The sequence below is a fragment of the Aythya ferina genome (assembly GCF_964211825.1).
Source record: "Aythya ferina genome assembly, chromosome: 20".
Taxonomy (NCBI): Eukaryota; Metazoa; Chordata; class Aves; order Anseriformes; family Anatidae; genus Aythya; species Aythya ferina.
In genome coordinates this window covers 10285905-10299004 of record NC_140318.1, presented here as the reverse complement: position 1 = coordinate 10299004, position 13100 = coordinate 10285905, and the positions used below count along the sequence as shown (strand labels likewise).

Sequence of the window (13100 nt, the reverse complement as noted above, 5' to 3'; positions counted from 1 at the left end):
CCTTCATCCTCTGGCTTCAGTTCCTCAGGGGCTGCAGCTCCTCAGCATGTCACATTGTAGGGACTGGGGTGCAGAAACTAAGGCTTAAAGCAGGTACAAGTGTTTCTCTGTGTTGGCAATTTGCTACGCCTTTACCTATGCCTATCACTTTACCATTATTTTTTTTTCTGCTGAAGTCTTAGCACCTTCTTATTTGTCCTCTGTGCCTTCCTCTAGCACAAGGTGCTGGGGGAGTAAATGTGAGAAGCCTCTGGGCTCCCTGTAGGGGCAGCAGGGTCTTGGATCTCCTGCCCAGTCCCTTTAAGAGGGACGTGGAAGGGCCGGGTTTGGCTTCTGGGTCCTGACCTGACCTGTGGCCAGAGGTGCATGTCCCAGGGAGGGTGAATGAGAGCAGAGGGACAGGATGGGCTCCAGTCCTTGGTGACCCTGGGGGCAGGCGGGGACACCCCTCTCCCTGCCTGGGCTCTGCTCATCACCCCCAGTCCTTGCTTCTGGGAGTGGGACAGCGGCTGAACACCCTTAGTGCAAAGACAGGTGGAAAAATGACTGGAGACCGCTCTGGACCAACCTTCAGTACATCTTTAATGTCTCATCTCTCCTGGGCAGTGCCCTTCCCCAGGTGCCACCTCTCTCTGCGTGCACCTGCACCAACCAGGCTTTGTGGCTCCGCTCTGTGCACCGTGGGAAGTTGCTGTTAACAACATTTTACCAACAGAAAACAACGCAGGACCTTTCCCCTCCCCTCACATAGTGTCCTCAAGTCCTGACAGGATTGATGGCAGCTGGCTCTGACAGCTGGAGTACACCAAGGTATCCACCAGATGCCCATGGATCATCCTCACCGCATGGCAGAGCACAAACATGAAGCCCCCCATGGGGACGCCTGCCCACAGGCAGCAGCGGGGCCGTGGGCCCTCCCTCAGGTCCCCGCTGTGGATGCAGCCGGCGTTTTCCAGTCCTGGGGCGACTCCTGCCAAGCTGTGACCAGCGTGTCCAGAGGCTCCAGGAGAGTCGTAAGCACAACGCAAGCTTGGCCAGACCCCAGGGGGTGAAGGCAAGCTCTGAAATAAGTTAATTTTTAAAGAGGCTGATGCCTTGGGGCCCACGTTGGTGCTGCTACTGGCCACGGCTGAGTGCGCTGCAGCCCCCTGCAGCCCCCAGGCAGCTGGGCTGGATCCTGGGGGAAGCTGAGCCCGTCCTCTGTCCTCCCCCTGCCTGTCTCACTGGGATCCAAAGCACACAATGGGGCTGAGCCTGAAGCCCCTGACCCACCTGGGTCTGTCCTGGCTGCCTGGAGGCGAGGTGGGACCCCAGCAGGGGCTGTGGAGCCGGACAAGAGCCCCCTCTCCCCCTCCAGACCTACTTGAGGAAGACAAGCAGGAAGAAAGTGGCAACGATGAGGACAAGGATGCCGGCGGCGAAGCCAAGGCGCAGGTTCTCCATGGAGGCCAGGGGTGGCTGCGGGTCCAGCAGCAGCCCCCGCCCCGGCAGCCCCAGCACGAAGGCTCCCGGTGCCTCGGGGCTGCGGCGGAAGCCGCAGGGGGACACCATGCTGCTCACCGCAAAGACGGGCGCGTGGGCTGCGCACGCCACCTCCACGGCCACCGAGCGCCCCAGAGCCTGGTGGGCACCTGCAGGGGCACTGCTGCCTTCCTCCTCCTCCTCCTCCCTGGGCAGCAGCTGGGCGCCACGCGGGGTCCCCAAGGCCGGTGCCGCTCCACAGCCACCCAGGGCCAGCTCCGGCACCAGCGTCACCATCCTGCAGAAGGGGCAGCTGACAAAGGCGACGGCAGCGGCGCGGCACACCAGCTTGCGTAGGCAGCTCTGGCAGAGGGAATGGTGGCAGGACAGCAGCTGGGGTGCCCGGGCCCCCCCGGCACCCCGGTACGCCTCGTAGCAGATCCCGCACTCCCCGCTGGCCTCTGTCCCCGCAGCCATGGTGCTCCCAGGCAGTGGACGCGGCCGCACCTGCTTTTGAAGGCTGGAGGCGGGCGAGGGCCGTGCCCCACGAGGCGGGGGCTGAGCGGGGCTGAACTTCAGCCCGGCCCCGGGGTGCCCGGCAGCACTGGAGCGGCGCGCTCCTCCTCCAGCAGCTGCCCCGGGGAAGGGGCTCGTCAGGGCCTGGGGCTGCTCCAAAAGCAGGGCTGGACCCTGAAGGTCCCACCAGCTGCGTGCAGTGGGTTACCAACCCTAACGCATGACCACGCAGCATTTGGGGTGGCTGCATGCTCTGCCCATGACCCTGAGACTTATGAGACAGACTGCTGTTTTTAAATTCCCTTTACAGAGCCATAATTCTGTAATTATTTCTTAAACGCCAGGTGTTGGTCTTTTTATTGCTATCGTTTTGGTTTAGGCTGAGCTCACCAGGCGGAAGCAGCCCCTGCGCACCCAGCCCGGAGCTGTTTGTGCTCAGCCTCGTTTCACGCCTCACCTGGGGCAGTTGCTCACATTAGCCAGGGGCTGCCCCGGCCATCGGTGTCCCCGCATGCAGCCGAACAGGGTCGGTGCTGCACCGCGTGGGGTGGCCCTGGGGACGAAGGGCAGCGTGGCACTGCCAGTGCCCCAGGGACAAGCAGCCTGGGGGGGTTCTTGTGGCCTTGGGAGTCACTGGGAAAGACCCACAGCAAATAAAAGCCAGAAAGGTCAGCGGAGCCCAGCCCTGCGCTGCCTCAGGTGCCTGGCACACCATGAAGGTGTAGGTGGGGAGGGCTGGGCTGGTTCTGGGGACGGGGCTGAACCCAGCTCACGAGCTCCAGCACTGCCCAAGCCCACTGCCTCCAGCTGCAGCCTGCCCCAGCCCCTGCCCCAGCCCAGCAGAGCCCAGGCAGTTTTCTGGCAGCACCAGCAGGGAATTGGCCAGGCAGGTGGGCAGAGGAGGGCAGCTGAGCCCCACGGTGCCCCAGCATCCTGCCAGCATCAGGGCGCAAGGGCAGGCAGCTCCTCCTGCCCCCAGCTTCCCAGGCACGTCCAGCACAGGTTGTTTATGGGCAGGCAGCGAACCTTGCCCCAGAGCTTGTCACTGATTACCGCTGCCTTGGGGACACGGGAGTCCACCTCTGTGAGACCAGCTGGACGGTGGGGATGCAGCATCGCTGCTGCCCTCCCCTCCCTGCTGGGATGCAGCGCTGGGTCTCTCGCCCCTCTCCAGGCAAACACGGGGCCCTGGCGTGGTCCTGGCCACCCTGAGGGACCAGGGCAGGAGGGAGGCTCCCTGCAGGGCTGTGCCTGCTGGAGAGGACAGTCAGGACCTGCCTGCCTTCCTGCTACCTCACTGAGCCTCACCCAGGTGGGCTGGCACCTGGCTCCCCCTGGGACACGCTGAGCACCTGCATCTGTCCCTCTGTGCTCACTGTGTCCCAAATACCACAGCTACAAAAAGCCCAAAGAGGGGCTCCCCCTAAAAGGGACCTGCCAGGTGTGTGGCCACAGCTCAACAAGAGCACGGAGGCTGCAGCAAGGACACGGCTGTGCCCAGACAGCGAGAGCCACACGGCCCCAGCAGCTCTGCCCCTGCTGAGCTATCCTGGCACACATGGCTGTGGCCACCCAGCCCCTCTGCCAGGCCACACACGTGCCGTGGGTGCTGCACACGGGCGGTCTGCCCCAGCGCAGCAAACACAACATGATCCCTGCAGAGGTGTCCGAGGTCTCCAGCTGCCTGGAAGTCACCAGAGCTGCTCCAAGAACCTCAAATTCTTCCCCGATTTGACGTGGGATGGGAGGAGGTGACACTGGGACAGCCGGGCATGTGACGGGAAAAAGGGAACACACAACCAGCAGAAACCAGCTGCCTTTTAATAGCTTCTTCTGGGGGAAGGGCTGCAGTGGGACCAGGCTTATCTCTGCATTTTATAACTCAAGGTCAAGAGACGAGACTTACTGGGACTGTTACTTATTAATGACAATGGCGAACTATCCGAATGCCAACACGGACGCGAGGCAGAGCTCTGCCAGGCCCAGCCCCAGCCCACCCGGCCTTGTGCTGGCTCTTAGGTGGCAGGAACGCTTCCTGCTCGCAGTGTGTTTTCAACAGGGAATCCCACTGGGCTCCTCTGGCCAGAGTGGGTCCCTTGAGTCCTGGTTCTGGGGCTGCTGCAGGCTCCCCTCCCATGGGAGCATGACTCCGGGGATGGGGAGCACCTCATGCTGCTCTGTCACCCGCTGCACGTGGCTGCAGCCCACCAGCTGCCCCAGACACACTCCCACAGGTTGCCCGTGCAGAAGCTCCAGGCCTTTGGCAATGACAAAGGTGCAAGGCACTGTCAGCATCCCAGAGCATTGCAGACCCCTGGCCGAGTCCTCCTGCAGGAGAATTCACCCACCTTTGGGCAACAGTGCTCGATGCAGGAGCATAGCAGTGCCATGGCCCCAGCAGAGTGCAGAGTCCCAGTGGCTTCAGAGACAGCACTAACTGCATCCCTGCCGAGCAAGAGGCGTTTCTGAAGGCAAATGTATTAGCCAGAGAAGAGGGGGCACCGCTTTGCCCAGTTTCATCACCCAGTGATGAACCATCAGGGAATGTGGAGAGCAGCTGAGGCCCTGGGTGCAACCAGCAGCCAGCCCAGGGCTGCGTGCAGGGAGAGGGCAGTGCTGGCCATGCTGTGCGAGTGTATTTAATACTGATACAGAGGAGCATGGTCCTGAGAAGGGGTGATGAAGGTGGTGCCGGGCAGCCTTGCCTTACTCCGTCCTGCCTAGCAGCTGTAGAAGATGCGGACGTGCTGTGTGATGTCCTTGCGGCACAGGGGGCAAGCACGCAGCTGCTCGCAGCAGGACTGGCAGCAGCACACATGGCCACAAGGTAGGAAAACTGTCTGGGCCTGTGGGAAGAGAGAGCAGAGAGGACACAGAGAGTGCTGCTGCCCCGTAACACTCATCCCAGTACCACCGCACCCCAGCAAAGCACAGGAGGAAATGGTCCTGGAGGAGCTGGGCATCACCCAAGGGTGCTACATGATGGGAGCCAGAGCCAGCACCCTGCGCTCCGTCCCTGGGCACAGCCCAGCACGGTTTGTGCACAAGCACCTGCGCTGTGCAAAGAAAGCTCCGGTGACGTGGGCCAGAGGGAAGAATGCCACCAAGAGCCACATCTGGGCCAGCTCCCTCTCCACCCCTGCTCTGGCACCACGCGTGTGCCGGGCTCTCACCTCCCGCTCCATGCAGACAACGCACTCAGACTTCTCATCCCAGTGCAGCAGGGGAGCAGTCGGGGTCACGGTGCTTGGAGCCTCCTCCTCAGGGGCGCTGGGCTCTGGGGCTGCAGGCACCTCGGCATCCACCGTCTTCAGCAGCTCTGCAAGCACCAGCAGGACAGCTGACCACCAGAAGCGCTTCCACCTCCCACCCACTGCGCACTCAGGGGGCAGCTGCAAGCTGATGGGAGCTCAGGGCTCTGAGTATGAGAGCCAAGGGGCTTGGTGGTGCTGTGCTCCCTGCCTCTCCCGCTCGCACGCAGGCCTCACAGGGCTCTGCTCCCCACGGCAGGCACCTGGCCCTGCACATCTCCAGGTTCAAGGCTCAGGTGCCTGCTGCTACCACACAACACGCCCAGGACCAGGCAGAAAAGAACCGGCGTTACCTGGGATTGTCTTTGCCACAGCCAGGATCTCCTGAGCTCGCCTGAGGATGGCACGCTGCAGGCCAGCCTCTGTAACACCCATCTGCAGGGAAGAGGAGGGCTGTTAGCACTCAGAGGGGAAAGTACGGAGCGGGCTGAGAAAGGAGACAGCCCCAAGAGGAAACTGCAAACTCTGAGGGACATATATCAAAAGACAAAGCTAAGTCACAGCTCACCCTGCCAGTGCTCTGGGAGAGCTTTCACCTACTTGAACAGGGCACAGGGCAGCACTGGCACCTCTCCCTGCACGGACGTGACACCCGAGGAGCGCTCACACTCCCTGCTGTGGGCACTGCCATGAGCACAGCCATGCTCGGAGTAAAGGCAGGGTCTGTCCCAGTGCAGAGTCAGTGTTGCCCTGTGCTGTGTATCTGCTGTCTCGTACCTTTTCCAGGTCACTGGCAGTCATGGTGCTGAGCACTTGCAAAGATACTCGATGGTGTGCAAAGACAGGCACATACTGTTCAGCTGACAGCTCGATTAAAAGGTTCACCAGCTGCTTCTCCAAGCCCTCCTCCTGCAAAACACAAGGCAAGCTCCCAGACTTCACTCTGGAGAAAAGGCGTGGGGACACTGCTGCCTGTCACCACGCAAGGCTGGCAGCAAGGACAGGCAACGTGCACGTTCCTGCTCTCGGCAACAAGGCCCTGCTCAAAGCATTTTGCTTCCCCAGAGACTCTAAAGCTCAAAAACCCAACAGCTGGAGAAGCTCTGGCCCCAGATGTTTTATGAGCACAACTCAAAACACTGTGTTTTAGGAAGAATGAACCAACCATTTCGCCAGCTGACATCTGCAGCAGCAGCTGCTTTGCCTACTCCAGGTGATCTGCACAATGGGCAGAGCTCAGATCGACCTCTTTGGGGCCACCCCTGCAGCTGTTTCCACAGCACAAGGTCCCCGGCTCAGTACCAGAAGCCAAAAGGAGCTGCTGCATTTAGATGGATTCGCACGTGAGTTTGGGGAGCCCAGTGGAGCTATTTGGGGGTTTAGTTGAAACAGAACTTTACTTGCTCTGCACCCTGCTGAGCAGAGCACCACATTAGGTGTGCACAGCTACAGTGGCAGTATTAAATACAAAAGCAACCTGGAGTTTCAGGGAGAGTGGCTTCTGGTTCAGCAGGCGCTGGTACTGGATCAGCCAGTAGTTCTCCTGTTTGGTCTCACTCTTTGCCTCCATTTCCAGCTGAAAAACAAACTCATTCATTCAATAGCCTGAGACAAGAAATAAGCAGGATTTAGAGCAGCCTGACCTGTCTGTGTGGGGGGAAAGCAACAGCCTGGGCTGTGCAGAGCTGGTTCAGAGCATTGCTGTGGGCACCAGTAGGGTAAGATGGGCACCAGTAGGGTCAGATGGGCCTTCTGCGGGCTGGTCCCACTTTGATCCCCACATCCCACATCCAGCCTAGCATTCTGCATCCCTCTTTGGGATGCAGAACTTTGTCCTGGTCTCCTGAAGCTCAGGAGAGTCTGGAGGTCCTCAGAATGACAAGGCCATGTGCAAGACCTTGTAGGATTGTGCTCATCCTCCCCTGTGATTTCCTTTCCAGATGGGGTAGATTTCTGATGGCAGTGCCTCATGCTGCACCTGGGACTGGGATAACTGTGCCCCAAGAGCCTACATCATCACTTTGTGAAGTAAAAGAGGTCTCTGGATCTGAACATGACCCCTCGGAGCCCTCCCCTGATCTTCTTTTCCCCCAGGCTGACCCATGGATTCTCTCCCTGCAGCCAGCCCACGTGCTTCCTTGCCTACAGCACACAATCAGGGGCCTTCGTTACCAGTATTTGTTGCAATTCTTCTTCCCTTTGCTTCTTTTCTTTGAGCAGCTGCTGCAGCAGGTAACCAAGTGCTTGGCGTTGCTCCATGATCACCCCCTGCAACAGAAGGACTCTGGCATCCACACCTCCAGCCCACAACACTGCGAGCAACCTCCCGGCCCTGACTGCCAGCAAAGCACTCACCCTGCCCACAACAGGCACAGCAAATGTTAAAGCCCTGCACTCCGTGGGCCCTCAGCAGAGCTGAGCAGATGGCCTCAATCCTCTGCTAGGGGTTGGCGTGGCAGACACATTTCTCCTGGTCCTGCACCGACCACCAGCCAGCAGTGCCAACCCTCAGCACACCCAGGGCAGCCCCGGACCGTGCTGGCCTGCAGCACATCACTGAAGTTCATCGCTCCACTAAAAGTTCATTCAGTGGCGTCCCAAGTGCTCGTGGTTCCCCTCCTCAACTGAGAAGAACCACCTGAAACTGGGTCTAGGAGCCTGCAGGTAAGCGGGACAGGCGAGGCTGCAACCTCTCCATGTGCCAGGGAAGGGGAAGGCATCACTGCAGCCACGCTGAGACCCGAGGAGAGGGGAATTGCCTCAGGAACCTCAGGCATACCCTCACGGCCATGGGGCATCTCCGCATGGTTCAGACCAAGTAAGCTCATACCTGCTCTGAAGGTCATTGACTGAGCAGAGGCCAAAAGTCATCAGCCACAAGGACTTCAGAAGTCCATGGGCAAAGGGATGAGGATGCTGTTAAGAAGGCTGACTTCCAGAAGGAGAGGTCTGGGGAAACCTTTGCTGATTGGCAACTGAAATAAGATTTCTATCCACACCCCCCACAGGGGCCTGGCTCTCTGTTTAAGTAGGAGACACGGACTCCTGCCTCTCATGGGGAAAAGGCACCGTTAGCTGATCAGAGATGCTTTGCCCTGGTAGAGGCAGGAAAGCTCTGCTAAGTGAGGACCTCTGCAGAGCTGGGAGCAGGAGCAGCAGCAGGTAGCACTGCTCGCCACATGCTCACCTCTCCCAGCCAGAAGCAGCAGCTGCCCAGTTCACCTGCACTGGTGGAAACCCACCAGAGCTCTGCTCTCGATGCAACAACTTTTTTACCCCAAAGTGGTAGTTTAGCTTCAAAAGCAGTAAGACATACAGCAGTGCAGAGCACTGCACTATTTCAGGGCTTCACCTTCAGAGACAAGTGCAGTTGCTCAGCCTTCCCCAGGAACCCGGACACGTGCTGAGCGCTGCAGTTCACTTCTCAGGAGGAGAAGGGAGCAAAATGTTCTTCCCTGGAGCTGGCTAATGACAAGTGGGAGCTGCTCCAGAAGAAAAACCCAGGCAGATTCAGCTAATCTTGAGAATAACTCTTCCTCCCACCCCGTCTGTGGACACCCCAAACTGACCTTGCAAGAGAGCAGTGCAAACACCTTCCTTTCTCAGGTTGTTTCTGGTTCTTCCTGCTTTCCAATGATTTATCAAGCTCATTACTAAAGCACCTGTATCTTAGAGGAGGAGCAACAGTCTGCTGCACAGCAGGTATCGAATGTGACTGCAGAAATGCTGCTGAAGCACTTTGTGGGCACTGCCTGAGCAATAAGGGTTCAATCACAGCAGGAGTTTTGGGGCTGTAGACTGCCAAATGGCAAAGGAGATGCAGACAGATGAAGCTGTCCCATGCCTAATTTCCTGGTGTCTGGTGCTGAAGCTGCAAAAGTACTGTGCTGCCTTCCAACATACATGCATGCGGGTACTGGGACAGATCTTCCTTTTCTTGGGCTGACCAAAAAGGTGACCTAACCTGGCAAAAGGTCCACACAACACAAAAACTGATGCAAAGGCATAATAACAAAATTTAAAGCCAAGCTTCTTAAGCCAAACTTGAGATTTCTCCATGTGTGACTGCTGATGAAGTCAGCCCATTGAATGGTGGGATGGTGAGGTGGAACAGCCTGAGAGGCATGGCTTAGAAATGAAGGGGAAGAGCTGACAGCCATTATCGGCAGGTATTTAAAACCAAAACACAACACAGCTATGTCAGAAGACATGGGATGCTCAGCAGGCATGTGTTTCTGGGGCAGCCAACAACTGGACCGCAAAATCCTTCCCCACCCAGCAAACCTAGAACTGTCTGCTTCTATCGGGGCAGGTTATTTGTCTGTTCCCTGAAAATTTGCCAAGATGTTTAAGAGCAGCAGCAATGTTTCCATGTTACCAAGACAAAGAGAGATTTTTGGTATCCTGTGGGTAAGTGCCCATCTCACTAAGCATAAAACCATCTGGAAACTGCAAGGAGCAAGAGAAGCAAGTGGAGCTTTTGCGATCCCAGAGCAGAGAGAGAGGGTGGTGGGGCAGCCCCAGAGCCCTACATACCTGCAGCGTCTCTGTGTCCAGTTCTTGCCTCTTTAACTCCAGCTGTGTCAACTGCAATAACTCTGTTTCTATTAATTTAATCTAAACAGAAGATGAAACATTTTTACTGACATTTGAAATGACTTTAATTTATGCCCTTTCAAGATGAGGTCTAACTACTGCCCTTGGAAGGACAACACTGCAGAGCTGCCCAGAAGTTTGGGAAACCTGCTAGTCCCCTTCCATGACACATGCTCTAGGGCTGCTCTTCATCCTGTGCCTGAAGAGCTGTGTCCCCCATTCTCTAATTGCCTCTCTGCTCTAAAACACCTTCTCTTCAAGTCTAGAAGCACACTGCAATCAGCTTGTTCAGCCAAACCTTGCAGCCACTCTGGAAAGCAGCAACTGGTTATCAAAATCCTCACAGCACTACTGTTCAAACTGCAGATGGACTGGGGGCAGGGTCTTGGTTTTTAGATGCTTCAGCAAATCCCATCATGATACCTGCTCTTTCAGTCAGGGCAACTGAGACACAGAGAGGTGAAGTGAGTTGCCCCAGACCCCACAGCAAAGCCAAGAAGAGAGCCCAGCTCACCCAGCTGCCAGGCTATCTGCTCTCCCCAGGCCATGCTGCTTCATGTGCACCACCTACTACAAAATTCCTGCTGACACTGGGGCTCTGCAGCAGGCAGCACCCAAGGCTCCCAACCTTTCCCCGGCTGTGCAGGATGTTGGTGGGATGGGATGTGTTTCAATAGCAAAAGGCCTGCCCTGTGATATCAAGGCACAAACGCACTTTGTTTCCAAGTAAGTGCAAGCAAACTGCTGGCTCTTATGGAACTCAAGCCATGGAGAGTTGTTAGAATCATCTCCTGGATCATCTGTGCACAGTCCACAGGCTTCTAGCACAATGCAAAGATCAGTCACTGAGTGACTGAGTATATCAAAGCTCTTAAGCTTATCTACCAACTCCAGACCTGAGACTTTTCTCCTAGTGTCAGATCAAGAGAGGGAAGACTCCTGGAGCACTGTGTCAGAAACCAGCTGCTCATCTCCATGCATCAAGCACTGCTACTTTCCCCACCAGCTCTTGCTCTTCTCCCTGTCTATTGCATTTCACTTTCTGCAGAATGGAGCTCAGAAAGGCAGGCTGAGAATGGGAAAGAAAAGGTGAACTTATGGCTGAAGGTGCAGTTCCGATGTGCTGGATGGAGATGCAGTGGACTCATGTGGAGACAGCAGCCCTGCTAAGGAAACCTGAAGGAAATTGTAATTGCAATTGCAGACCATTCCTACAGAGCCAAGACAGGTCTGTCCTCTAGTGACCACTCTCCAGCATTTCATCTGCATTAGTGCTGAGATGATTGAAGCAATGGCGATTCCACTACCTCCCCAGCTGTAAAATCTGCCTTTATACTATCTCCTATGGAACTGGGAGACTGTAGTTTATCCAACACTGCCCAATGCTTTGTTACAGAGCTCTCAGAAATACAAGAGCTCATTTCTTTCAGACCCTTCTCTGTGCTCAGAGCACTTTGATCTTCCTTAGAAGGATTTCATCAAATGATGGTATAAACTGAGTAGTTGTTTGTTCTTCCTTCTGTTGCCGACTCACCTGGTTCCTGATCTGTCTGTGCATAAGATCCTTCTTCAGTTGGAGAGCTTCAAAGGCAGCTTTCTGCATCTCACTCTAAGGGACAGACAACATCCTGCTTAGTGAGGGTTGTTCATTCAGTTGCAAATGTGCTAAGAAACTCTGCTACCTTGCAGTGGCTCACATACATCTAAATAGCACTTACTCTGCGTTAAGGGTCCAGATTACACCATGACAGACCTCACAGTCCCCAAAGGTAAAACCCTCTTTAAAGCTGGACAAAGAAGTCATAGTCATGTTCTTCAAACGCACAAGCTGAATGCTGCACATGAACCTCACCTCTCATTTTCAGCAGCACTCAGCAGCCAGGCTGCTAGGTCTGTGTAACAGGCCATGGCTTCCCAGCTCTTCTGAAAAATTAGCTGAAGAGGTCTTATGTTCAAAAGGAAGTATTCAAAAGCAGCAAATGCTTTGTAAATGCCTCAATAGGCATAGGAAGCTTGTCCAAAGTCACACAAGAAATTGCCATAAAGACAGGACTTCTGTATCAAAATCCTCTGCATTAATCATCAGACCACCTTTGTTTCCTATGACTTGTGCTGCTGTCCTTTATGAAAGTTGCTGTGTGGTTTAAGAATAAATACATTTTTCTCTCAACCAACAAAGTCAGTTTGTTGGAATACCAGAGAGTCTCAAAGTTTAGCAAATAGTGTCTGTCCTACAAAACAACTTCTGCAAGCAGCCCAGTCCTGCCACCATTGCTTCTATGTCTGCCACTCAATTCTGCTTTTGCGTGCAGTTGCTTTCCTTCGAGCCCCCCTGCAAACAATTTGTTCTCTTACCTACCTGCTGCAAGATCTGACTAACAGCCTTGTTCTGATCCAGCTGTTGCCAAGCCAGGATTTGCTGGAACTTCTGATCCATCTCAGCCAGGCTGCAAGAAGATGTATTTGTCATGGAGTTACTGCTGGGTCTGAGACTCTTGGTACAAACAAGAGGAAAAGTGGGTAACAGAGAATATAGAAATGGAGAAATTTGTTACTGAACAAGGGTGAACGGCCATGACATGGCTGAATGCTCTGATATAAAACCTTCTCTACAACCAGAGCAAATCTGCACGACAGCCTAAACCAGAGCAGAAGCACCACTGCCTGTATATGCACAGCTCAAAGTGCAAACAGGGGCTGTAGCTGCCCCAGCAAGCTGCTCAGATGGTGAATTTGCACATCAGCATTCTGCACTGGGAAGGGTGTGCTGATGAGGGAGACTCAGACGATGTGGTCACGTATTCCTGCACTTGCAGGCAGGACTGTGCCTGCCCACTGCCCTCTGCTGGTGTGTACGAGGTTATTTCTGTTCAGTGTTTGCCGGAAACTGCCAGATAAAAATTTCTCACATTCTTGCAAACAAAAAGAGCCAGAATGCTCTCTGCATCTGTAGCAATGAAAAGTTTTCCACACATATACAAACAGACTCCATGTAATGCTTAAAGTCAAGAGGACTTTTTAATATTTTGTGCCTTTTCCACATATTGCAAAGTGTGAAATTTTTAGGTATCCTGTTGAAACACTACCCAATTCCACCTGCCATCTCACTGCTGATGGGAATGGAAATCAGGGCATTTATACAGTGATTTCCTGAAGTTACATGTTTCAGCTTTCATGTGTCAGTGGATCAAGGTCTCATAGCTTTGTGGGTGATAAACTCCACTAGTTCAAAAATGCTTCCCCAACAATTCTTTATTTGTTTCACTTCCCCAAAGA

At 55.1% G+C, this 13100-nt stretch overlaps 1 protein-coding gene across 4 annotated transcripts in view; it reads right to left on the bottom strand.

Annotated features, from left to right (window-relative positions):
* Window positions 1-3781: 3781 nt before the first annotated feature.
* The window catches only part of LRSAM1 (leucine rich repeat and sterile alpha motif containing 1), a 30508-nt gene continuing 21189 nt past the window's right edge, over window positions 3782-13100 (bottom strand). For 3 of the 4 annotated variants that reach the window (XM_084494432.1, XM_084494433.1, XM_084494435.1), the window contains 9 exons: window positions 12184-12271; window positions 11359-11433; window positions 9765-9845; window positions 7401-7496; window positions 6706-6804; window positions 6006-6137; window positions 5582-5663; window positions 5151-5296; window positions 3782-4823 (listed from right to left, as the gene is read on the bottom strand). In XM_084494432.1, the coding sequence (XP_084350558.1) occupies window positions 4698-4823; window positions 5151-5296; window positions 5582-5663; window positions 6006-6137; window positions 6706-6804; window positions 7401-7496; window positions 9765-9845; window positions 11359-11433; window positions 12184-12271 (925 nt within the window). In that variant the 3' untranslated portion in view covers window positions 3782-4697. The remainder of the gene's footprint in view (window positions 4824-5150; window positions 5297-5581; window positions 5664-6005; window positions 6138-6705; window positions 6805-7400; window positions 7497-9764; window positions 9846-11358; window positions 11434-12183; window positions 12272-13100) is intronic. The other variant, XM_084494434.1, reaches the window with a different exon arrangement.